This window comes from Nilaparvata lugens, chromosome 3, assembly GCF_014356525.2.
Source record: "Nilaparvata lugens isolate BPH chromosome 3, ASM1435652v1, whole genome shotgun sequence".
NCBI classification, from domain to species: Eukaryota; Metazoa; Arthropoda; class Insecta; order Hemiptera; family Delphacidae; genus Nilaparvata; species Nilaparvata lugens.
Genome location: NC_052506.1, coordinates 26,858,520 through 26,884,873, shown reverse-complemented (window position 1 = coordinate 26,884,873; position 26,354 = coordinate 26,858,520). Strand labels below are relative to the sequence as shown.

The following is a 26,354-nucleotide window of genomic DNA, read 5'->3' as shown; positions in this document are numbered from 1 at the left end:
CAGTAGTTCAGATGCGATGATGCGTCAAACATAATTTTCCCATCCCGTACGTGTATAAGCCAGCTCTCTACTTTATTATAGATATAGTTAACCACTGCAAAAGATAGGACTGTGGATCAGAATAGTGGTGAAACTATGATAGCGCCAGAAGTGTCTCAAACACAATAGTAGGTACTACATGACCTTTTCGAAAGTTATTTGAAAAAAAATGTTAAAACCACAGAACTGAAAGTTGTCAACCTTATCAATCTACCTCCATTTAGAGAGGCCTTTGTTTGAGCCAGATGTAAATCTACATATACATATATGAAAATGAATGTCTGTTTGTTTGTTTGAATGTTTATTTGTTCCCCATAGACTTGACATAACGGCATAAAACTGTGGGAATATGTTGTGTGAATATTGGGGATGGTTTCTGACCAGGAATTTTAATAGGGGGGCTAATAATAAATATTTTATTAATCCATTTTACAGACCTATGTTTTCAAAATTGTCAGCTGAGCGGCTACCGAAGAACAGAAAGATGATCATGATTCAAGATCATATTGTGATAATATGATTTAGCATCTAAAGTTACCAGCTGTAATAAACACGCCACCTTGTGATAAATTGTGTACTGGTATAAAAACGGTAGTTTGAAGTTGAAGTGTAGCTGATTGGTACCAGATGTAGATAATGGTTCCTTAGAATACCTATACAAATAATTATATCACTCCCCCATCATTGAGAAACTGGAAAATGTTGAAAAAAAATTATTCACCCCGTGAAAGAGAGTTGTTCATATTGCATTCATTGATTACTGAAGAATGAAAGAATAATTTACTTTTTTTTAATTTAGCATAGCTCATACTCATCCTAAGATGGAAGATGCATATGCAATGGAAGAATGTATAGAATTCTGTGTGATTCATCATACATCGCATATTTCCTGGACCATCTATTGACAATCAATAACTATGAAAACATTGAATTCATTTATTCTTCTATTCTTCTATCTATTCTTCCTAATTCAACACTTTACTGATAGATATTACTACCGATTGATTGAGAAGATGTTTTCGGAATAGTGAATTCTGCATGACTAAGCACATAGAAAGTCCGTATTGAGATGTAAATGAAAAGATAGATTGTCAGATTAAATTCATGATTCACCAAATAGTCAAGTGTGAATGAGATACATTGACTTTTTGGTGGTACAAAGTTCGCCGTTTAAGCTAGTTGTAAATTAAGCATTATTATTAATAGTCCACGCTGAAAAAAGACAGGCTCAATCACCAGGAATACTATAGATCCTATGAGGGACCAATGAGTAGTTCAATCACTTCCTTTATGGACACTGGATACATTATGGACAATCAATACGTATGAAATTTATTAACTACCAGTACTGTACAGAATAAGAAACTTTTGATTGCAGTGACCCCAACTACTACAATATGAATAACCATTTGGATGAAATATAAGGAATTACTCACACCTCTCATCAGCTCGTACTTTTTATTTACAAAATATCAACAAAAATATAATATATAAGTCGTATTGAATGAACTTACAGCTAGTACTCAAGTTTGTCTTTTCCTGGGCGTGCTACAAATAAATGTAGGTATATGTTTTATTTTGTTCTTGTAATCTTGTTGTCTATTAAGAAAGTTTTCAATGTGATTTTTGATGACTTTTTCTAACTTATGTTAGAATATCATGTGTCAATTATCTCAGTTCCATATGGCATTCACCTTAACATGTTCATAACCTTACTAAATAGGATCCTTTTTCATCCTTTGGAACCCTTAGAGGCAAAATATCTCAAAATCCGTTCTTAGTGCGCGTCTAGCATGTTTGAAGAATATTTGTGTAGAGTTTTAAGTCTGTAGCCCAATAAATTTGAGCTGTAGTGTGATTTTACATGAAAATTTTCGAAAAATGCCCCCTCCTGGACCCCTCTCGGCTCCTGGTCGGAATTTTTCTGCATAGATCTAATTTTTTTCGTAGCTGAACAAAAAAGTTCCTCATGACTTTGCTGTGCAATGAGCGGTTAAAAAGTACAAAATTTTTGGGGGGCCCCAGCTCCCTCAGGGAGGCCAATTTCTGAAAATCCTCTCTTAGTGGATGTTTTGAGGCTATCATAAACAATTGTGCAAAATTTCAAGTTTGTAGGCTCAGTAGTTTAGGCTGTGGTTTGATTTCAGTCTGTCGGGGCTTAGCCTTTTAGAGATATGGAAATTGATAAACACAACACAATTTTTTTAAAATAATTAGGGAAGGACTAACAGGCACAGCCCAAAACAGGCACAACCCAATAGTCCAGGAAGTAGGTTATGTTCCATACACTTGAATTCAGGTTAAATTTTCAGTCCAAACATCTCAAAACAAAAAGTTCTAATCGAGATTATTCAGAAACCAATTGAACAAAATAGCACTCACTAATCACTTAAAATTGTCAAATGATGAATAACTTGAAATTTATTATATACTCTAGTTTAGAATAATTATAATGTCATGTCAAATAAATGTCAAGTCAATAAAAATTTCTCGCTGATAGATTACACAGCTGGAAATAATTCTGTTTCTCTCACACACACGCATCTTCTGTCTCGACTGACGCCGAAATTATCATCTGTCTTTCCAAGGATGAATAATTGTTATCCTTTTCATCTCCTTCAGCGAGTTTCCCCAGGGATGAGACCTAATGCAATAGAATTTTTATATCATAAACCTACTATGTTCCAAATTTCGTTAAAATCGTCAGAGACGTTTTCGAGATCCGTTGAGCATAAATAACGAGATAACATAAATAATCCAGATATAAAAATATAAAAATCTGGTGTGGCGCACACACACAACTTTCCTTGCGTTATGAAAATTTATCACCTGACGCTAGTGTTGACGTGCATCTCAAGTCTACTATTCAAAGATCCAAGCCAGCTGGTGACAGGAAAAAAGACATGTCTTATTTCAAAAGACATGCAGCTTTGAATATAGAAATTGGCCATTTTTGTGTATTTGAATATGGGGCTTTAGTACACTCAACAATAAATTTTCCACTTTTCTACCGAATTTAACTTATGATGCATTTTTTGGACCGCCTTGATGAGCCGAGAAGAATGAAGTGTAGTACGTTGAAATTTGAGCATTGTGTCAGAAGTTATAAGTGTTTGAAATTTTGATTTCAAACACTTGCGCTTTTTTTAAGCGCGCCTCTCCACTAGGAAATACTGGAATGAAGTGCATCTAACGGGTGATTCTCATAGAACATAATCTCATGAACTTATGTCATTGTGCGAAATATCAATGTGGAGACTATGTAGTTGGTGATGATGGTTGAAGCTGAAAATTAGGTGTTTTCACAATACAAGGAGCATTGTATGTTGTCAGGTGTACCTGGAAATCTGTATGAGATAGAGCGCTCTACCTGATCTCAGATTGTAGAACACAAAAATACGCCCAGAGGGATTTAGAATTATACATCTAAATGGTAACAGTCGGAAGATGTTGTTGATCAAAAACTAAAATTCATCAAAATTGATTTTTTCTTCAAATTTCACTCATTTTTGAAAAATGAAACTCAGTACTCATTGGAGATAGAGAGTTCCGAATTATCTCATTTTATTCAGAATTTCATAATCTAAAAAAAGCCAAGAGTAAATTTTTCTGTCCGATTACGATATTTGGCAGAAATAGCTGAAAACTTGAAAATGAGCCGATAATACGAGGTTTTCGGGCCACCCTGTATCTAGCACAAAAAAATTTTTCATGAAGAAATTGGCTCTGAACTTCTATGAATTGCAAGCACACCCCCTTCTTTATGTCTATATTGACTGGGCTATCTTCTTCTAAATATATATAAGCGAAATAGCACTCACTCACTCGCATAACTAAAAATCTACCAGAACAAAAACGTTCAAATTTGGTAGGTATGTTCAGTTGCCCCTTTAGAGGCGCACTAAGAAATCTTTTGGCAATATTTTAACTCTAAGGGTTGTTTTTAAGGGTTTAAAGTTCGTCTTTTAGCATGTATATTCTTCTTCTCCCAATCTCTTAATTATAATTGAAATTTCCATATCATATGTTACTATAGAACTATAATCCAGATTGATAATTTTGTCAGGTTGGCATTAAGTTGAGTTGACTTTGTTAGGTTGGCACCAAGTTGAAGATTTAAATGCATTTATCGCGGAAAAATTGATTGGGCACTGCTACTTCAATCCTGGGAATATTATATTACTAGCCGTCAGGCTCGCTTCGCTCGCCATATCCGTTTAGCCAGACGTTTAGTCTGAACCCCCGACTGGATTGTCCTAACATATTATAAAAATGCCCAAATGAAAAATGCAAGCGAGCGAAGCGAGCCTGCTGATCTCATTCTTGGACGATCCAGTCGGGGGTCCAGGGGGCGGAGCCCCTGGCTAGACGGATATGGCGAGGGAAGCGAGCCTGACGGCTAGTAACTGATATTGATCACTTCTTATTATTACAGTAGTGTCTGCTAACAGTGGAACACTTAAAAAGAGCGCTCATCCACTCTTACCACAATAATTATCAAATTCTCCTTTATCTTGACAAGATGGAGCTCTTAGTGCTAAAAATTTCAAATTTCATATGTTTTCACTGAACCTCTCCCTATTATAGTTTTTTCTGAAGACAACAATCATCATTATTGTGAGCCAAATGATTTCAAAAATAAGTGGAATTGAATGAATATGCTGTAAATTGGTACATAAATTCTGATATAATGTTATATTTTTTTGAAACGAATGTACAGGTTCAAAATCTCTCAAAGGTTTCCAGTATCTCAAAGTTGTGGAGATTTATTTTCAATGAATCCAATATTTTGGACTCCATTTATTTTTCATGTTCTATGTTCTATCCACTCCTGCTATAAGGAACTTACAATATCTATACAAATCTAGTTCTACTCTTAAATTACGACTTTTAGGGCCGGTTTCCGAGCTCGTGATCTATAAGTTCTGGACTTACAGAGTCCAGGACTTAGATAAGCCCTTGGGTCTAAATCGACTTTCTGAGTCACGATTTTATCTTCTAAACTCCGGTGTCTATTAAGTTCTCGACTTGAGTCCAGGACTTTAACGCAGTAAACATGAGGGAAATTTACAATATTTTGCTGTTGTATCGTTGGCATTATAGCAAAACTAAAACAGCTGATTGCAGCAGGATAATTCAAATGAGCATGCTCACCAAATTATTCTGTAAAAATAAAAAAACGTTTCGATTTCTTTGTAGGCCTATTCAAAGCCAAACCTAACTTTTTGAAAGATGAATGAATAAACATTTCATTTTACGTTATGCTATTATTTGGACTAATTAATATTAATTTGAAATTAGGATCATTAATCCTAACCATTGATTTTGGAATAAGAACCTAATTAGGCTATTGAGTTTGAAAACGTATTTGTTTTGAAAAAAATTAAATAATAATTTATTATTGTTATATGATGAATATGTTGAAAATGACATTGAATAATAACATTCAGATTGAAATATAAATTCCAAGGCAAATCCTAGTATCATTTTTAGGTTATGTCACAGACGTGAAATAAGGTTAGTTTTTTACGCATAATTCTAATGTAATTTTATTCCAAAATGAACTTGCAAACTATAAATTATGAATTTAGATGGACTAATCCAAATAATTTAGGTATTCCATGACATTTATTTGGCTTTTTATCTACTCCAAAACAATAACTGAATTGTATTTGCTCAGTTAAGTCTAGAGCTTGAATTTAAACCCTTCCCCAGTCGAGGGTTTAAAATCACGCGGACTTAAAAGTCCTGGACTTAACGATTTTTGATAAATACCAGACTCGGAAAGAGGCGAGAATCTAATTCAAGTCCTGGACTTCATAAGCCCTTCACTCTGAAAGCGAAATTATAAACTCCAGGGTCCAACGTGATCTCTAAACCCCAGAGTCTATTCAAGTCCTCGACTACATCAACGCTTTGACTCGAAAAGCCAATTTTCTGACTCCAGAGTTTAAAGCCGGTTAAAGTCTAGAACTTCTAAATCCCGAGCTCGGAAACCGGCCCTTAGTGTGAAAACTTGATGAAATTGATGGCAATTTGTGACCAGAGACAAACAAATCTTAAAAATTATCTTCATTATTACTCTATGACTGAACTGAACACAATACGTGACTCAGTTTCCAAGGAACAATGGAACAGTGAAACAACAACTTGTCTATAGTGAGGTCCACGTTATAATTACAGTGGATGATAGGAGAATAGCGATGCCGATTCTCTGCATTAATTAATTATATTTCTACACTGGCAAAAACATAATTGGCATCGTTGTGGAACTAGAAAAGGATAGTATCACCGGCTTTGTCGAATGATAGACAAGGATAGCAAAACCAAAGTCGATCAAATACTGTCATTATAACGTGGAGCTCACTATAGCAACAACTATACTCCGTGCAAATCTTCTTCAGACTTGGAGGAATTTGCGGCGCAGAGAAATGGAGGGAGATCAGCCAATTGCAGTGATGGATTGAGTCATAGGTGGAAGCGTAGTTGTCAATTTGTCAAATAGAGCAGTCGAGTCTGTGATTGCAGAGAGGAAACTTCCCAAGTTTAACATGAGCGCTTGAATACTCACTGGAAATTAGAAAACGCTAGCCGGTACACAACAGCGACATAGCTGCCGTTGTACCCCTGCCGTTGTATGCCTTCTCTGATGCGCATGTCCTTCCCAAGTCGGAAGTTAATTTGAACGGGGTATAATAATTAGCAATGTATTGAGTCATCACTTTCATACGCACACTAGTGCAAGCGATTTGTTTTTGTAGTCTCTTGTTTCAATGAATCGGTCCTTGAACTATTGTTGTCATTCTCCGAGATCCTACACTCAAAATTAACCCTTTTCATATCAACCGTGTGTGAATGAGGTGGAATTAAAATCAGGATCACTATTCTAAACACTCTCAACCGGTCCTACAACCATGTCTGAGAATAATTTATCGGAAATGAGCAATAAAGAGTGGTTTATTGAGCCTTAAAGAAATCGATGTTGAGCTTCAACAGGAGTGACTGCTTTAGTGCTTATCCAGAGATAAGAAAGATTGACAGAACAGGTCTCAGGTCGTTAAAGAGTTCGACTTATACAAAATTCAGAGCTAAGGGGAGCAGGAGTAGCTACAAGCTTTTCTTCAGCGAAGGATCACTGATGTTGAGAGCAGTACTTGCTCTCCACTCTTCGCCGTCACCTGTTCGCCGTCATCCTCCCTCCAATCGATGCCAACGAAAAATGTGACTGACAGGCCGAGCCGAGAATATTGCCGCAACCAGCCACTTCACAAGTTCAACAGTTTTCTTCACCTTTCTTTCTTGTCATATAAGGAACATCTCTTGTGAATCTTCTCTTATACCCAAATTTTCTGTTTGAGCTACAACGTATTCAATTGGAACATTGGATAAGAATTCGAGTAACCAATTCCTGTTATTTTTTAGAACTGGAATGAATCACTCTACAAAATTGATATTCTGAGGAATTAAATAATTATGTAATGAGATAAACAGTATATTCAAGAATGTATCCTTGTAATTCCAATTCTGTATCCTCGTAATTTAATTAGTTTATCTCTTTCGAAATTAGAATTGGCGCTTATGTCTCATGGCTGTAAATTAGTTTATAATAATGGCTGTATGGATTAGAAAGGAGTTCATGTCTCAAAAAGTGAAAATGAAAGAAAAATGTTTTCTCGGAAATATTTATTTATTTATTTATTCATATACGAATACAATTAAGGTAAAAACAACAGGCATTCTCCCAAAACTGCTCTGAACCTTAATTTTGAATATAGAGTCTGAAGGCTATGTAAATGATAACTTAATTCACACACTATTTTGAGTCCAAAAAAATGTATGATCCATTTCGGTAACTTAATAGTATCCAAATCGAGATACTTTGAAAATGCCACCAGTAAAAAGTTTTAAAAAGCATGGTGCACATCTTCCCAATAAAAAAGCTTCCCATAAGAGCTCGCATTACCATACTTTCACACACATATCTATTTCTCTTTTGATACACATAATACAAACATAAAATCTTCTTTGTCAACGCATGCTCAAGGATTTCAGTCAGCATTCGCCACAGGAGAAATAGGTGAATAGGTGAGGAAAGGTCAGGAAATTATTAGTGGCATTAGGTTGAAAGATTGAAGAAAATATTGAATGTGCAGAAAGGACGATAGCGCCACTCCCATACTCCTATTATTGTTTTTTCAACTATTCTATGTGGTTAGATGACATTCGAGATTATATGAATAGAAATCAGTTGAGTGAATTAAATAGAATCGTGAATAATACCAGCAATCGGTATGATATGTCTGACACAATTCGCCAAAAAATATGACTAGAAAAATTATACTGTGGAATGTTTGAATGGAAACTGGAGTTAAGGATGGGAATGAATTGTTTCAATCCCTATGCTCAGAGCGTGACAAAGAACTTTCAGCTCTTTCTCGAGTCTGACTTCCTCGACTTTGATTAATCTGTATTCAACTGTATACTGAAATAGCTCGCCATCTGCCGCTGCAAGAAGCCATTAACAAAGAAACAAATTTAATAACTTTCTGACTCAGCTGTTAAAGCGAGACAGTTTCCTCCCACTTTTTGTTTGTTAACTTCACTTATTGAGTTTCATCTTTTCAACGTCCTGGATGTGATCAATACAACTCTACAAATACGTCTTCCACAGCTCAAAAGTTTCCAGATAATCAGATTAACTTTCTTATAAACTCTGAACTCTTTTCTTGAGCCCACACTACTCTCAATTTGATCCCCTCTATGACCTTAGTCATTTGGTTGACAGTGGAATTCACTTTGAATTCTTCTCAAATACTGGAGAAGTCCTTCTTCTGCTGGTATCCTCTTTTGTTCATCTTTAAACTTCAATACTATTACTTAGTTGTAATCAATCGTGTATTGAATTGTTGAACGATTACATTAATGATATAATAGAGCACAATAGATAGTAAGAAACTCGAATAGTGGAAAAATATCAGCCAATAGCTTCGTGTGAGTGTATCTGTTTTTCTATTCTTTTGGTAACGTTTTTTCATCTTAACATGTCATTCGGTTTTCAAATAAACAAAAGTCACTCAAGGTTCTTATTTATCCCCTTACTTCACCAGTCATCACAATATTATCCATTACAAATTCTCATTTTGTTCCATCCTTGAGAATGATGCGAATGACCTGTTATTGGATTGGACCCAGTTAAAATTTTCATCTACTCACCTTCTTCACTTACCTATTCTATTATCTACCAGCCATAATTAATTTCTCTCAAATTGATATCACGGCGGATATCTGAACAATCCTATCGAATCTCTTGAAGACCAGGAGAGAATATATTTTTGATTCCTACTATTTTTTAACGATGGTTTTTTCAATATAAGTAGCAGAGCAGATCTGATTAAACATCAATTGTTATAAGACTCATACTGAGTGAGCTTAAAAAATGCTGCTAAAACATGGAAAACAACTTTTCTACATGGGAAGAACAGGTTGAACTCAAAAGCCTTTGGTAGCTTTTTGAACAAATACAGCTGTGATTCAGAAGTGCGTCTGTCTACTTGAGAGTAGAACTAAGGCACAGAAAGATATACTCTGGCTTGTATAGTGGCAACTCTCAGCCACATAATATGTGTGGTGTGAGGTGTAAGACGGCTGTACAGCTCACGCAACGGATGGAAATGTTCGCGACCTCTTGTGGTACTTCATTCCTATACTCCCCACGTATAACGTTGAGAATCTGAAAGCTTGTTGACGAATGGCGCTGGGGCGGAAATTGCAACTCACTCTCGTGAAAAAGTGTATCGATTTCCTCTCTTGCAAAAACCGTCGTTTTTCATACCCTTATATTTCCCAGAACAGCTACATTTTACTGAAAGCAGTCATGTGTGTTTCAGACATGACAATGCTTGTGGACGGTCGAGTTGATAGTAATCACATTTTCACAGATTGGATATTTTTGAAGAATTCTGAATGAATTTTTTTTAGGAATTCTAATTCCATATTATCAATGGATAAAATTTCACATTCAATTCAAATCAATCGTTCAATTGCGAATTTCATTACGAACATTAGTCTCACTAAATCCGTTAATACTCTTGGATGCAGGTGACTGTTTCTTGATTTAGAAAATCGAAAATAAATTTGGTGCTGAAATTGATACTGATATTAAAAGAGTGATCTAAGTTCTAAAGTCTGTTCAACCATTTCTGGAACATTAAACAGGAAAATCCCTTCAATAATTATTATTGTAAACCTCACAATGGAATACCATATATTACGGAATGTGGAGCCCAAAACGCAGGAAATGGGAATGCTTGACTCCATTTGATACAGTTCATGGATACCAGAGTAATATTTTGAACTTTCACATCTCACTCATTATTGATCATGAGCTAGCACAATTAATTCACATAATACATTTCAAGTTTAGACAATGATAAGTCGAGTTTGGCTATTAAACGAAATTTCATCACCTATTAATCGGAAATATTTTGAGTTGTTTCAATTCATGTAGAAAGAGTTACTTCACCGTGTTTCTTCACCATGGCTTCTTTGATGATAGTCCTCATTACTACGCTGACAATGCTGCTACTTCATGAGTGCCTCCCTTGAAGGGATTAGAAGCTGTATAAAAACCAGCTGATCGAGCACAAATTCTGTCACCTTTGTAAGCAATCTGTTGGCTATTATCCATGTGGAAATGAACACCGCTACATTTTACAATGCTGAATTGATTCTTATTGAATGTGAATGATTTTCATTGATTCGTTACAACAGTCACATTATTTGATATTCTGAATAGGTTGCAAAATTTCACAATGCATCTCAATTTATCGGGTAAGTATTATTATATATGTGTACTTTCGAAGAAACATCACGTCTCAGTAATATGTTCATCGATAACTCACCTTCAATTTGAGTTTCTTATCAGACTTGGCATGAAGTCGCGGAGGCAACTCTCCTTGCATGCCCTCCACATTCTTTGTCCTAATGAGCTTTGTGAAAAGGGCCAACCCATCTTTCCTATAGTCACCTGTAGGGAATAGGCCAGGTGTCGGGATCTTCATCCTGAAACAAACAAAACTGTAATTATATAAACAGGAATATATAAAACTAAAGGGAGCAGAATGATTTTGTTTCCAATCTTTTGTTTCCGATCCATCTACTGGAAGTACTTGTGTGAGAGATGAATTTAATTTGATAGAAATCGGATATTCAAACCAATGTACAGTGAAATACACCTATTCGATTTCCTAGTATTATGTATGGCGGTAATCATTGCTTTTGAAAGGAGAAGTTAAGATACTCTACTCTCATACACACACACACCCATACAGACCAATACCCAAAAACCACTTTTTTGGACTCAGGGGACCTTGAAACGTATAGAAATTTAGAAATTGGGGTAACTTAATTTTTTTCGGAAAGCAATACTTTCCTTACCTTTGGTAATAGGGCAAGGAAAATAGAAAAAACATTAAAAAGAATAATTATATTTCACTCAGTGAAATATAATAAAATATTATACATAACTAGTAGTTCTGTGAACAGTAGACCTCGCGCTCAGTAAGTTATATTGACATGTTGTAATGTTTTCTCAAAAATTAATAGATAATTTATCAATTTAAAATGTCTGGAAAAATCCTAAATAAACATAGAGCTTTCTGTCCTATCGTACCGTGACGTGTCGTCCCGGAATGTGAGTGTGAGCGCTGTTATCAGATCTGGCTGCAACTGTCTACAACGTTGATGGAAAGATATATTTTCAAGATGTTCGATGTTTTTGAACGGGTAGTATTATTGACCGAGCGAAGTGAGGTCTAAGATTCAAGTCGACGGTTTGGCATTTCTCTTAATGTTTAAATCTTTAAATGTTTTAATGTTCATATGTTGCGCATTTACGGCGAAACGCGATAATAGAATTTCATGAAATTTGACAGGTATGTTCCTTTTTTAATTGCGCGTCAATGTATATACAAGGTTTTTGGAAATTTTGCATTTCAAGGGTAATATGAAAGGAAAAATGAGCCTCCTTCATACGCCAATATTAGAGTAAAAATCAGACTAGAATTATTCATCATAAATCAGCTGACAAGTGATTACACAGATGTGTGGAGGAATTTCATGAGAATCTATTACCGCATTTCACCGTAAATGCCCGACATATAAACATTTAAACATTTAAAATTTAAACATTTAAACATTTAAACATTTAAACATTTAAACATTTAAACATTTAAACATTTAAACATTTAAACATTTAAACATTTAAACATTAAACATTTAAACATTTAAACATTTAAACATTTAAACATTTAAACATTTAAACATGTAAACATTTAAACATTTAAACATTTAAACATTTAAAATTTAAAATTTAAAATTTAAACATTTAAACATTTAACATTTAAACTTTAAACATTTAAACATTTAAAATTTAAAATTTAAACATTTAAACATTTAAACATTTAAACATTAAACATTTAAACATTTAAACATTTAAACATTTAAACATTTAAACATTTAAACATTTAACATTAAACATTAAACATTAAACATTTAAACATTTAAACATTTAACATTAAACATTAAACATTAAACATTTAAACATTTAAACATTTAAACATTAAAAATTTAAACATTTAAACATTTAACATTTAAACATTTGAACATTAAGAGAAATGCCAAAAATGACATTAAGAGAAATGACTTGAATCTTTGGTCTCACTTCGCTCGGTCAAAAATATAATATTTATTATATTTTTTATAATATAATAATATTTCACTCAGTGTATGAGCTATCTATTCGTTTCTACAGAACTGAGTTCTGGGCTTGAAATCTTGTTTATGCGGATGAAACGTGGATATTTCATGGCTGTTTCACACTGACCCTGACTCACTGAACTGTGGCCAGTTCCACCTGTCACCAGCGCATTATTAAGCCAGTGGTAAGCACTGAGTTATCATGTTATCATATCATGTCGGCATTGTGGTTGAAACCGAGCAAGTCTCTTTGAAATGTGGCTACAGACTTTGACTGATGAATTAATAGGTTTACCAAACATTCTATTTTTGTTTTAGCCTATGGCCAAAATAAAAAAATTGTGTATTTTGCAGTGGAATCATATTGTAACTGTTCTACCATATTATAGAATTATTATAGTATTGCATGATTTTTTATTCATTCCTTGAATTCTATTATATTAAATTCTGGTATATATTCAGAAAATTAGCTCACATTCACATTAGAATTACAATCATTCAGAAAAAATTCATTTCAGGTAATTTTTAGAACCTAATCATCATGAACACTTAATATTGTAAGAATATTAAAGCAAGATTCTGACATCAATCTACATAAACACTAGCATTAATATTGTGATGATCACTATACGATTTTGATAGATTTCAATGTTATGAGTTCTGGTTGTTGGTCAGTCCCCCACAAAAAATGTGCTGATACGAAAACAAGAGGCAAAGAATACAACTACTGTGCGGGTATAGAGCCTAACTTGGTCTTGGTGAAAATCTGCGGCAGTATTGCCACTGCAACTCGTCGGGTTAGTTGAAGCGCTAACTGCCGGTTGAAGTTGAAAGGTTGGCTTTAACACAGTCGGTCAAAAGTGATGGATAATGGGAGAGTAGCAATAATAAATCCCTCTGACCAATTAATAGAACTGACTAAAAACTTAATACTGTTATTGAATCAATAAGAAAAATGATAATAAATAAATTGGTATTCAAAAACCTGAACGACCACAGATCAGAAAGCGAGTGCAAATTCTGCAAAAGTGCAAAGCCCTTATTATTGATCATTATAATCGGAAATCTTGATTGTTTGTTATAGTAAATTTCATATCATTTATTTCCTTTTTGAACCAGTAATCTTGATTGTGTTAAATGTAAACATATGATAAAGTTTCATAAATTATATAGTAAACTAGCCGTCAGGCTCGCTTCGCTCGCCATATCCGTCTAGCCAGGGGGCTCCGCCCCCTGGACCCCCGACTGGATCGTCCAAGAATGAGATCAGCAGGCTCGCTTCGTTCACCTGCATTTTTCATTTGAGCATTTTTATCATATGTTAGAACAATCCAGTCGGGGGTCCAGACTCAACGTCTGGCTAAACGGATATGGCGAGCGAAGCGAGCCTGACGGCTAGTAATATAATATTCCCAGGATTGAAGTAGCAGTGCCCAATCAATTTTTCTGCGATAAATGCATTTAAATCTTCAACTTGGTGCCAACCTAACAAAGTCAACTCAACTTAATGCCAACCTGACAAAATTATTAATTTAGTTGCCAGTTAACAAAACTGTTTCGAAGAGGTACTCTTTCTAGATTATAGTTCTATAGTAACATATGCTATGGAAATTTCAATTATAATTAAGAGATTGGGAGAAGAAGAATATACATGCTAAAAGACGAACTTTAAACCCTTAAAAACAACCCTTAGAGTTAAAATATTGCCAAAAGATTTCTTAGTGCGCCTCTAAAGGGCCAACTGAACATACCTACCAAATTTGAACGTTTTTGGTCCGGTAGATTTTTAGTTATGCGAGTGAGTGAGTGAGTGAGTGAGTGAGTGAGTCAGTCAGTGAGTCAGTGCCATTTCGCTTTTATATATATATAGATTGTTCACCTTTTGATTTCATCATTACACCCACCTGAGAACCTGGTTTTAGTCTTCTCTTTTATCTATATCAATTACATATAGTAGTTCTTTTCCCACCGTCACATATTTGGAATAAATCAATTTATTGGTAAATTATGATGCCAGCTCAGTTTGAAAGCAGATAATCCAATTATCACCAGTTGGTATGACCATTCAAGAGAATCAAATGAATTTAAAGGAGTATAACAAGGAAATTGTCGCAGATGTTCAGCTTTAGACAAAGAACATTTTGATATCAAGGTTGCTGTACTTGGAAATGAATAATTATCATGATAAGAATGAACATTGTGTTTCACAGGAGGCTCTTTAACTATGAAGAGATGATGACCCTGAATAATTATAGTTCTAGCTATGTTGGTAACTTCGGGGAAAGAATTGAATTGAATAGCTGCCTTCATTTAAATCCTAGGAGGGCGTAGTTAGGACGCAGCTGGCCCTCTCATACACTTGACCTTGAAGTTACAACTGATACAAAAACATCATACAACGAATAGATGAGAAGTTAAAAAAGTGTATACTTCAACTAAATAATTTAATAATCTTTTAACCTTCCGGCAGTCGTGCTTTTGTAAAAAGTACAACAGTGTCAGTTTTTTTGTTGCACAAAACTATTGAGTGGTGTGGTGTCAGTGGATGAGTCACCTATGCATTCCAAAACTTTCCCCCCATCACTCCAATGAGTTGCCGTATTAACCGAGCAACGGTTCAATCTTTAGGTGCCATTTAGTCGCGACAGTGCATAAGAAAGGGAAAGACTGTATGTATATGGGGACTGTAAACGAACCAATAACACAGAATTGATGGCTTTGCTTGATGTACCTTATTGGGCTATAAAATGGTAATCATTCAAATGTTCATAGGCGTAAAATAATCCAAAAAGCTGAAAAAAGTAGTATACAATTGATTTATATGTTTCGACAGTAAACAGAGTACATAACACTTGGAAAATTGGATGTTGTACAAATTGGATGTTGTACAAAATACAACACGCGACTACCGAAAGGTTAATAGGGAATGGCAAAATAAATGAATTTTTTTCTTAAATTCAAGTTCAGTCAATGAGACTACATAATAAGATAATAAGTAAATTTCCAAAATGCTTAGTCGAAAAAGACATAAAATTTGTACGGATGCACAAACGGATTAGCCTTTGTTCTCCAAAAAGAAAATCCTGATCATTCTTGTGAATGTTTTCTCTCTGTTATTCCTCTGAAAAGTTTTCCTCACTCTTTTTCTTTCTTTTTTAATATACCATCTATCCTCTGTGACACTACACTTTAAGCAATGTACTATACACTGTACAAGTTATTTTCGGGATAAATCTCCATCAAAACTCCTTCATCAAACACAATACACTTTTTGTACGATTGTTCAAATTTCTTATTGTAATACATCAAACTGAATTTCAGAATATGAGCTCATTCTCCCAATTAGGTTGAAGTGGTATCATACTCTTCTCTCGTACAACGTCACAAATGGAAGTATGAGGTATTGTGAATTAATCATCTTTCCAATAGAGCTGCTGGAGCAACAGCTTCAGAGTGAGTGTGTGAGAGAGTACACTGCTTTCACCGAAGTAGGAAGCATGGACGGGAAGTGAACATGTTAATTTTTGATGAGGATGGTGTACAACATTTGCAAGTTGATACCAGTAATAATGGAGCTCTATTGTGTTTTTGTGTGGAGAGAGTGTGTGAGCATTTTCCATTGTGCGACAGAAATGAACTTCACTTTTTCCAGACCGGCTTGGCTCGAGGGTGAGTGCTGTGTCACCTCCTAATTATCCCTCCACTTTCCTCATCGTTATGAAAATTTATTTTTCCAACCATGTCACAGCCTGAGCCTTTTAGATTACAGCAGTCGAGTCCAAAGCAGGGAATCCAATTATTTGTAACCAAGATCAGTGACAGCTTAGTATCTCAATATTGAGGAAAAATATTTTCTAATTTAGAACATTTTTGTACGCCTTCAATTTCTCCCAAGTATTCGTAGTCCCAATTGGAAGGGATCAACAAGTCGAGATCACTCAAGATAATGGAAAATTGAACTGAAATCTGCTGTTTTCATTTCTTGGGGGTACTTTGAAGCGTTTTCCTCTAAATTATAATGAAAAAATCATCCAGTGCTTGAAGCACTTGAATTCATCTCTATAATAAAGATTTCTTGAATTTATTATAGAACATTAGTAATCTTTGATTACTGGCCATTGAGCGCTAATCACTATAGGAAAAATATTAATCTTGTAGAGATCATCCATGATAATGTAATTTATTTCTTTCCTCACAATCGTTGTCTATAATACAGATATATAATCATACAGGGTGGGTGAAAAGTCCGAGAACGGCTTAATACCTCATACACAAAGGTAATTTGACGGTGCATGAGTGTGATTGGGGATCCTACTCAAATTTAAAATACCACTTTACAATTACTTTGAAAAACAGGTCCACCATCTTGGATCTGCCATTTTAATTCCATTTTCTCTTAAAATTCCGTATCTAAATCACGTATCGCATGACCACCTTTCTATTTAAAAAATGAAGTTGCATTCAAAATGGCGAACCAGATTTTTAAAGTCATGGTAGAGTAGTATTTTCAATTTGAGTAGGATCCCCAATCACACCAACCGTCTTTGTGTATGAGATATTAAGCCGTTCTCGGACTTTTCACCCATTCTGTATATGATTAACATTGGATGGAGTTGGAAGATTTGACTAGTCTATAATCCATTCTATGGATTATATAATCCATGATATGATCTATGAGATTATCTATTAAGAGCATCTAATCTAGCAAGCTTATGATAAATTTATAGAATGATAATGTATTGATATCAGCTTAGACGAACAAGACAATTTTATCACTTTACCACCGAAAAAGTTAACTATTTTTATAGTTACTCATGAATGAGGATAATGAAAAGATAAAGCATGAAAAAATATTGCTTACATAAGACCAGTTCTTGAAATTGAGATTTTTTCATCGTCCACATATAAACTCAAATCAGAAAATCAGAAAACCTCATACTTCGCCTTCACACGATCATTGGGTGACTCGTTAGTTAGTGACACGTTTAACATTGGCTTGCTAGACTTGATCGAAAGAGCTTCGTGATAAGTATGTATTTTCCACAATGACAAGCATGAATAAGTGATACGAAATTCAACATTGTTATACAAAACTATTTGTATTGGTTCCTATTGGTTTCTGAGTCTTTGCTACTATTTTTTCCTTTCCTTTTCCTTTCTATTTTAACCTGTAACCCATTGATTAGCAATGTCCATAAAATGGCAACAAATCGAGGAAAAAGTAATCAACCTGAAAAATAAAGTGTTTCACATCAACTGTTGAGCGTCATCCATCGAAAACCTCATTAATCATTATTCATGAAAAGTGACAAAGCAGATGGAATAGTTTGAGATCCATTCTAAAGAGAATTCTTCGAGATCAAAATCTAATCTAAATCTTGTATCAGTTACTTCTTCCAATATAAAAGATCCACTGTACTGGAAGCAAATAATCGGATTGATACTTCTGGAGGATATCTTCCAGTATTGAAAGAGTTGGAATCGTAGTGATTTTTTACTTAAACCAACAAAAAAGACGAAAAAAATATTGATATGCTAGAATTGGTTTTGACAGCACACATATTAGTTGTATGAATGTTCACCAGTAAATTAGTACTCCAAAATTGGAGCTCTGTAAACAGTCAGGAGTAGGTATTTGCTCTTATGGGAATATATTCCAGAGATAACAAAGGATTTGGTTTCGACTTCCCATTGAATTTGACTGTTTCGAGAGAATAATTACTTGGATTCAATCAAAATCTTACACAATCGTGTTGTCTGGGGATGAAATTCGCATAGCTTTCACTGCATATCCTCATGTAATTGAATTGAAGAAAGTAGCATCTAAATTCCAAAATATTGTTAGTATAAATTTTCTGGGCTGGAAATGTTATGAAAGTGAAAACCAAAGAGACTTTGATAGATTTGAAAGAAATGATACAAGGTATCCTTAGTTTTCTTCTCCCGATCTGTGCTTACTTGCCTAAACATGGTATATGAGTAAATGAATAAATTTGATCATATATGAATGAAACAAGTTGTATGACGTTTGAAGTGCTCAACCCTTAACGGATTGGCGAAGGAGTAAGCGCGTGTTTGAACCCTTGAGATGTCAAGACCACACTTCAAATTAGATACGTTGTTGCGGTCAAATAGCCCATGGGAATTGTGTTCGTTATGCCCAGCTAGGCTGTAATTTCGGTTCGAAACCAATCTCTTCTTCAGACCCTTCCTATCTCAGCCACCACAAAGCTTCACTTATGCTTCATCCAATCATTGAAAGTGACAGTTGACAAAGTAATTGTAGCGACCTTGCGGCTGAAATTGGAAGGAGTTCCTATTTCTCGTTCCAATATTGTGTGTATTATTGACAAAACAATAAATCCAAGCTCAAAACAAATTTTCAAATCTGGACGTTTATGAGTAGTGTCACCTGGTCATATGGGACATATATATGAATCATATATTTATCTCATATTGATCAGGGTTTTAGAGTTTTAATTTAGAAAAGTTTAATGAACAGTGTGTCACGTTATTCTTTATATTTAAATAACGATTAGCCTCCTGCTTGGCATCAGTCGGTAAAGCATGAGATTTGATATAATTATATAATTAGGTCGTGGTTTTCTAATAGTATTCAGTCTTAAAAAATCTTGATAGGCCTAGGTATGGGCTTCTCCTATAACTCTTGTAATTCAATAAAAAATAAATATATATAAATATGATACTTATACAATAGTGTTGAGGAATAAAAAATAAATTGCACACCATAAACGTTTCATACATATATTAAACAAATAATGCAAAAAATAAATCGAGGCAAAAAATATATAAAGAGCGATAGAAAAATATAATATAAAAATAGAACAATAATTGAAATCAATAAAATATCACAGGCTAAACTTTATATTCTAGATTTATGGCACGAATCATTACCATGTGCCTTTATCTTAAAATCATATGCATTCTTTTGCATGTAGCTGCGATATGCGCTTGCTAATACTTGTTGACTTGGACAATTCAATTAAAAAATATGTTCTTTAAGATCAACTTGATAAATTAGCCACTAATAATCCAAATATATATATATTAAAATCTCTAGTACTTAGTAGATTTCTTTATATCGAATATATATTTCTATCTCAGGGTGCAAGATTCGGCACCTGACGGAATAGGTAGAGCCATTCATCTAATGAATTAGATTTATAACAAACTATCGCAAATTGTATTGCAAAAAATTAAATATCATATGCATATGTTTTAATAGCCTAGATTTTGTACTTCTTTGATTTAATAGAAATTTCTGAAATATTGATCTATCTTTTTTCTTTCAATAAAATACCTTTAATACTAATTTTACTTGCGCAAGTATTACTCTTATTAATTTCTTAATTTATAATAAAAACCCTTTCGGCGAGCTAGCTTTGATTATTAGATTAATTCGAAGCACTAGGGCGCCCATCACTAATTCAATATTTATCACTCACGTGTCGAAAATCTTCTTGTAAGCCGCCGATGTCGATCCAACTCCATGTGGTCCGGGAATATGGTAGCCGGAATCGTCTCCTCCAAGGGGTTATAAATTTATTTAAAAATGAAAATGACTTCTGCTTCACAATAGCATCACGAAGTCTTTTAAGAAATTTAATAATTTAATTTAACTTTAACTTTTACAAAATCATTAGCAAGGTACTACGCTCTAAAATATTTGGGGTCCTCTCCTGGTGGCATTTGGTTGGCGAGTGCTGGTTCTCCTTTTTCAATTTTACAAATCTTATTTCCGACTTTCAAATTAACATAAAATTTGAATATCTTAGTCCTCCGCCATTTAGGTTCAAATAGATCGTACAAAAAATATCAAATTATTGCTTAGATTGTATGATTAATAATTTCTTTGCTTTCGAGCCATATCGATAACATAGACTATACAAATTTTTAACACAAAATCTAGTACATTATATAAATATATAGAATATTTTTGAATTGGCCTACAGTTGCCGCCTATTAACTGCCGTTTTACTATTGGTGCATGCAAATTTTATTCGGTATTCATGCGCCTGGTACCTCTTATTTCCTGAATACATTTAATTATTTTTATTTGGTTTATTTGTTATGCTCTTTACATGCTAGCTAATATTCTATACATTAATATTAATTTCATGCTACCTAATAATTAGCCACGTGATCAGGTGTTTTTTCACATTGCACACTATTTGATTGCAATAGAGCTCTGCCAAGGGGTTTTGGTCAGATTCTACGTTTCTCGATTTGATCGATCTCTAGGTCACCGATCCGTGAATACATGTACCTAACCTCAATCTTCAAAATATTTTATATAATAATCTATTTGTGAGCAACAAAATTCCTTCAAATCCTTTTTAGGTTTTTTGTACCATTTAGCCAGAACAAGCTGATGCTATCTAATCTTAGTTATTATCTATTTGGCGATATTAGCCGGTTACTTTATTTTCAGACCTATTACTATTTCGGTTAGGGATTTTTATCTACCCAAATTTGATACTTTACAAGTGCTTTTGTCTTTGAACAATTTTTGTCATCGACAGAAAGATTGTTTATTTCATTTGTTGTCAAAATTAATGTAGCTTCTCTTTTGTTTTTAATAACAACCGTGCCGCTTGTGCGACAGATAAAAATATGTACTTAAAATGGCTTTCATGTTTGGCATTGACTGAGTTATATTTAATACCCAAAAATTTTACTTTTGGTCAGTATGAGTCAGTGTGTGTGTCAGTGTGTGAGCTCGTTCGATAGGACTGTGAGTAAAGTCCGGCTGTTCTGGTGAAGGGGATAGATTTTGCTCTTGTTTTATAATACAGTTTTCCTGTCGCAGTTCGGGCAGTTTAAGGAGAATTGTATTATTGAATAGGACGGGATCTGAACCCATTTCATTGGATCAGTTATTTTGATTTTTAATTAATAATTAACGCCGCGAAATACCAGTGGATGCCAAAGTGGGAAGCTATTTCAAAGAGGTAGGTGACTACTGAATCATTGTTCTTAAATTTTTCATAACCACAAACATTGAATCCTCATTAGCAGCAAGCGAGTGTTTCCCCATTAATTCATATAAAATATTGTTTTATAATAAAATAATCTTGTTTTGTTCAAATGTATATATGTTAAAGATTCATTAATTAAAGTTCTAGTTATTCTGTTATTTTCTTGTATTCATAGTTCTTTTCCCCTTACATATTGGGTGTAGGCACATCCTGCTTACAGTAGTCGAATAGCTTTTCCGAAAGTACAACCTATGATACCATGAATGGAGTATTCAGAAGAGACTATTATTATCAGATACATGCATGCAGTTGAAAGCAGACCCAAGCAAGTAATACAGTACTAATTTCCTGGTAAGATGAGACATTATTTCAAACAAAGCTAGTGTTACAGGCTATATTTTCCGTGTATTCTGATCCAGCTCAGAGCGGTATATGTGAGGCAGTAGACATATGAGTCTACTACTGGAAATTAAATGAATCTCATTCATCAGAAGCGCAGAGTTGTTTATACGACAGAATAAAAGACAAACTCTCAGAGCGACTGTTTCCCGTGTGTTTCATTTTATAACAATAACAATGAATGTCATGCTCACTACATCTCATGTTTTTTACCAAGAGTGAAAAAGATCTTCCAATTTTAATACTGTTTCAACATTTATTGTTGTCAACATTCAGAAATTCCATAGAATTCAGAAAGTCCATTAAATAAGAAAGTTTGTTTATTATATTATGAATAAAGGCATTACCATCATTAAGAATAGATAACATTATAACAGGGGTGCCCACAGGGGGTGTTTTGACGGAGACTGCGTCCTTGACTTTCTTGTGGGGGGGCTCAAATTTTATTCTTGGAGGGGCCAAAGAAAGGTTAACAGTGTTCTCAACATAGACAATCAAATGTAGGGGAGAGTGCATCCAAGGCCAGGGGAACTCTCCTATAATAATTGTTGTCACGATCAACATAGTACAACATGTAATATAAAAAGAGCTGGAAACTGTTGTGCTTTGATCTCTACCACCTACAACTTCATCTGAATAATTTCTTCATTTCTATCTTCGATTTGTAACAGGTGTTTTGAATCAATGAGTTCTTATATCCAAAGATACTTCAACATTTCAATGGAAAGAGGGATGCGCTTTCCCAATCAGAGAAAATTTTAAATCGGTTGTTCGAGATTGGTCATTTGCAATTTATAATTGAAATCCAAACAATGACGAAGACTAGTAATGTATTGAGATTATATTCTCTTCCATTATCAAACAAAATATCTACATATGCTATTCACTGTTATCTCATATGTTGATCAAATTAATATATTTTTATTAATGCCACAAGCCCTTTCCATTCTTGAACTCACGTTCCGCTGAACGCTTCTTGTCAAATCGATTCAAATGAAGAATTTGTTGAATCAATGATCTACATTCTCAGTACCTCAATATCTAGATATTAAATGGATTGACGAATCAGAAGCAAAGTTCAAAGAAGCATAGGGGGAATGCTCTTTCCACCCACATCATCATGATAGATCTCAGTTTTGATGGAGTCTAACTCAACTCCTCAATATCGTGGACCGAGCTTCGCTCTGGAGTACAAAAGCATTAAAAATTTATTACGAAAAAAGAAATTATAATAATATGTATAGTTCATACAGAAATGTTAGATGAATTGAGAATAATTCCCAGAGGAATGCAACAATTTGCCTCACAAAGGCCTGGTTGCCCAAACTCCGTGTTAAATTTTAATCCTGAATAATATAACGTGAACCAAATCAGAGAAGACCATTTCAAAAAGATGGTTCTACTGGAGTTAGTCAGGATTAAAAAATAATAATAAAAAATAACCCGTCTTTTTACTTTCCATGCCCTATTACCATAGGTAAGGAAAGTATTGCTTTCCGAAAAAAATTAAGGTACCCCAATTTCTAAATTTCTATACGTTTCAAGGTACCCTGATCACAAAAGAGTGATTTTTGGGTATTGGTCTGTATGTGTGTGTGTGTGTGTGTGTGTGTGTGTGTGTGTGTGTGTGTTGTGTGTGTGTGTGTGTGTGTGTGTGTGGTGTGTGTGTGTGTGTGTGTGTGTGTGTGTGTGGTGTGTGTGTGTGTGTGTGTGTGTGTGTGGTGTGTGTGTGTGTGTGTGTGTGTGTGTGTGTGTGTTGTGTGTGTGTGTGTGTGTGTGTGTGTGTGTGTGTGTGTGTATGTGTGTGTGTGTATGAGTGTATGTGCGTCTGTGTACACGATATCTCATCTCCCAATCAACGGAATGACTCGAAATTTGGAACGTAAGGTCCTTACAATATAAGGATCCGACACGAACAATTTCGATCAAATGCAATTCAAGATGGCGGCTAAAATGGAGAAAATGTTGTCAAAAACAGGGTTTTTCGCGATTTTCTCGAAAACGGCTCCAACAATTTGAATAAATTCATACTTAAAATAGTTATTGATAAGCTCTATCAACTGTCATAAGTCCCATATCTGTAAAAATTTCAGGAGCTCCGCCCCATCTATCCAAAGTTTGATTTTAGATTCCCAATTATCAGGCTTCAGATACAATTTAAACAAAAAATTTTGAGTGGAAAAGACTGAGCATGAAAATCTCTACAATTTCAGCAACATTTTCACCTAAAATTGAAAATAAGCTCTAAATTCGAGAAAATGTGATTATCCAATTACAAACTGTTGGCAACTGTTGATTCTATTAAATCATTCACTATGGAGAGATAGCAGACTTCCTATGTCTACAGCGTTATTGTCCTGTCACCAGCTGACTCAGATCTTTGTTTATAAGTAGACTTGAGATGCGCGGGAACACTAGCGTCAGGTGATCAATTCTCATAACGGCAAGGAAAGTTGTGTGAGTGCGCCACACCAGATTTTTTACAACCGGCACTAAGTACCTGATTGAATGATTACAAAAGTTCAACAGCTGAGTCATAATTTCGACACAGTCCCACACACATGAACTCGCTCACTCACTTCGATCATCAACAGACGACGAAATAATTATTATCGGCTGTTTTTCTAAGGATGAAAAATAATTATCCTCTTAATGTCCTTCAGCGAGTTTTCAATTTCAATAATAATTTAACATTCAATTTAATAAGATTATGAAGCAAGAATGTAGTTTGAATCTAAATTTGAAGAATGTATGCTCAGAACAAAAGATGTTTCTGTCATAGCGTGCCAGAAATGAAAAACCGTAATATCATAGAATCCACTCATCTGTAGTGATTACAATACTCGATGTATATCTAGTAATTAAACACTAAACTATTGATAAATAGCCGGCAGAAGTAACTCAAATGATTGGGCCAGAAAATATGAACTTCATCTTGACTGTATCATACGAGTATATACGATACAGTTCAAGCCAATTCAACTGAATTCTATTTCCAGCAACAAAAAATCAACTATTGACCTTGTTTATCTCTACCGCAGACCCATTTCTACGATCAAAGCGTCAATTGAGAATTCGTTACACTCTAGTTTGTGGAACAGGCTCACATCAAAGAAGTTAATTCTCCTGAGTGAAGAACAAATTTGTTCTCCAAGATGCTAGATCGGTTTTCGGAGAATTGGAATTTCAGAGCCGGTTCTCCGGGAAAAGAGATCCTGATAAGTTCCGCTTGGTGAATTTCAAACATGACATGATTCCAAAGGAAAGATGTAACCGAATCGATAACAAAAGGCTCAGCTGAAAATTGACTGCACTCAATAGTCTTCAAGAGAGCTCCTCTAAGTAGCATACAGGATGATACATGCTTGAATGAAATCACTTCTCTCGTGAAATAATAGGATGACTGTCAAGGATTTGTTCAGTTAAAGAGATTGAAAATGAAGTGTTGAAAGCTCTGAGTCTGATGTTTCAGCGACACTTTTCCAATAAAAAAGCAATTTCCTCCAAATAAATTTCGCAATTTCATTGTATTACTCTCCATTCTATAGCAAACAGTCTTACTTACTTCAGCTCGCTATGCTCTTGTATCCAATTTATCTCTGTGAAATGAATGTAAGAGACAATTAAGCGTATTTGAAGAAACAATGAAGAATATTGTAATAGTTGAAACGTATAGGTAGGCTACGTGTACTCAGTAATTTAAAGTATTTATCAGTTATAACGGTTACAGAGCTGTATTTGTATTGACAATTTATTGTTCAGAGTGATTATGAATGAATCACATTCTACCAGAGACCTGTCAAGGACTTCCGAATAATCCCAATCATAGATGAGTGGTTACTGATAGTGAATTTTCATAACAGGCTATGGACATCTGTGAACAGACAAACGTTTTTACCATTGCTTTTTTCATGATTATTGATAATGTCAGTTTTAAGCTATGTTATTCATTTGCATAGGTCTTATTAAGACTATACTTGGAACATTTATGATTAATGTTTCATTATTTGATTTTAAATTCATTCAATCAATCCATTTGCACACATAAAACACATACAAAACAATTACAATGGAGTATTAAAATTTATACTAACAAAACCCAATAGAAAGCACAATTTTCTGAATAGTGTGGTGTGCTCGGAAGAAAAGGGACCAAAAAAA

The 26,354-nt window shown here is 34.4% G+C and overlaps 1 protein-coding gene across 2 annotated transcripts in view; it reads right to left on the bottom strand.

Moving 5' to 3' along the window:
- Positions 1–26,354, bottom strand: part of LOC111044960 (probable cationic amino acid transporter) — an 86,686-nt gene that overhangs the window by 33,629 nt on the left and 26,703 nt on the right. For both annotated transcript variants that reach the window (XR_005570724.1, XM_039423436.1), the window contains exon 2: positions 10,941–11,100. Coding sequence is in view for 1 of the 2 variants with exons in the window: in XM_039423436.1 (XP_039279370.1) it covers positions 10,941–11,099 (159 nt within the window). In the remaining variant the exon portion in view is untranslated. The remainder of the gene's footprint in view (positions 1–10,940; positions 11,101–26,354) is intronic.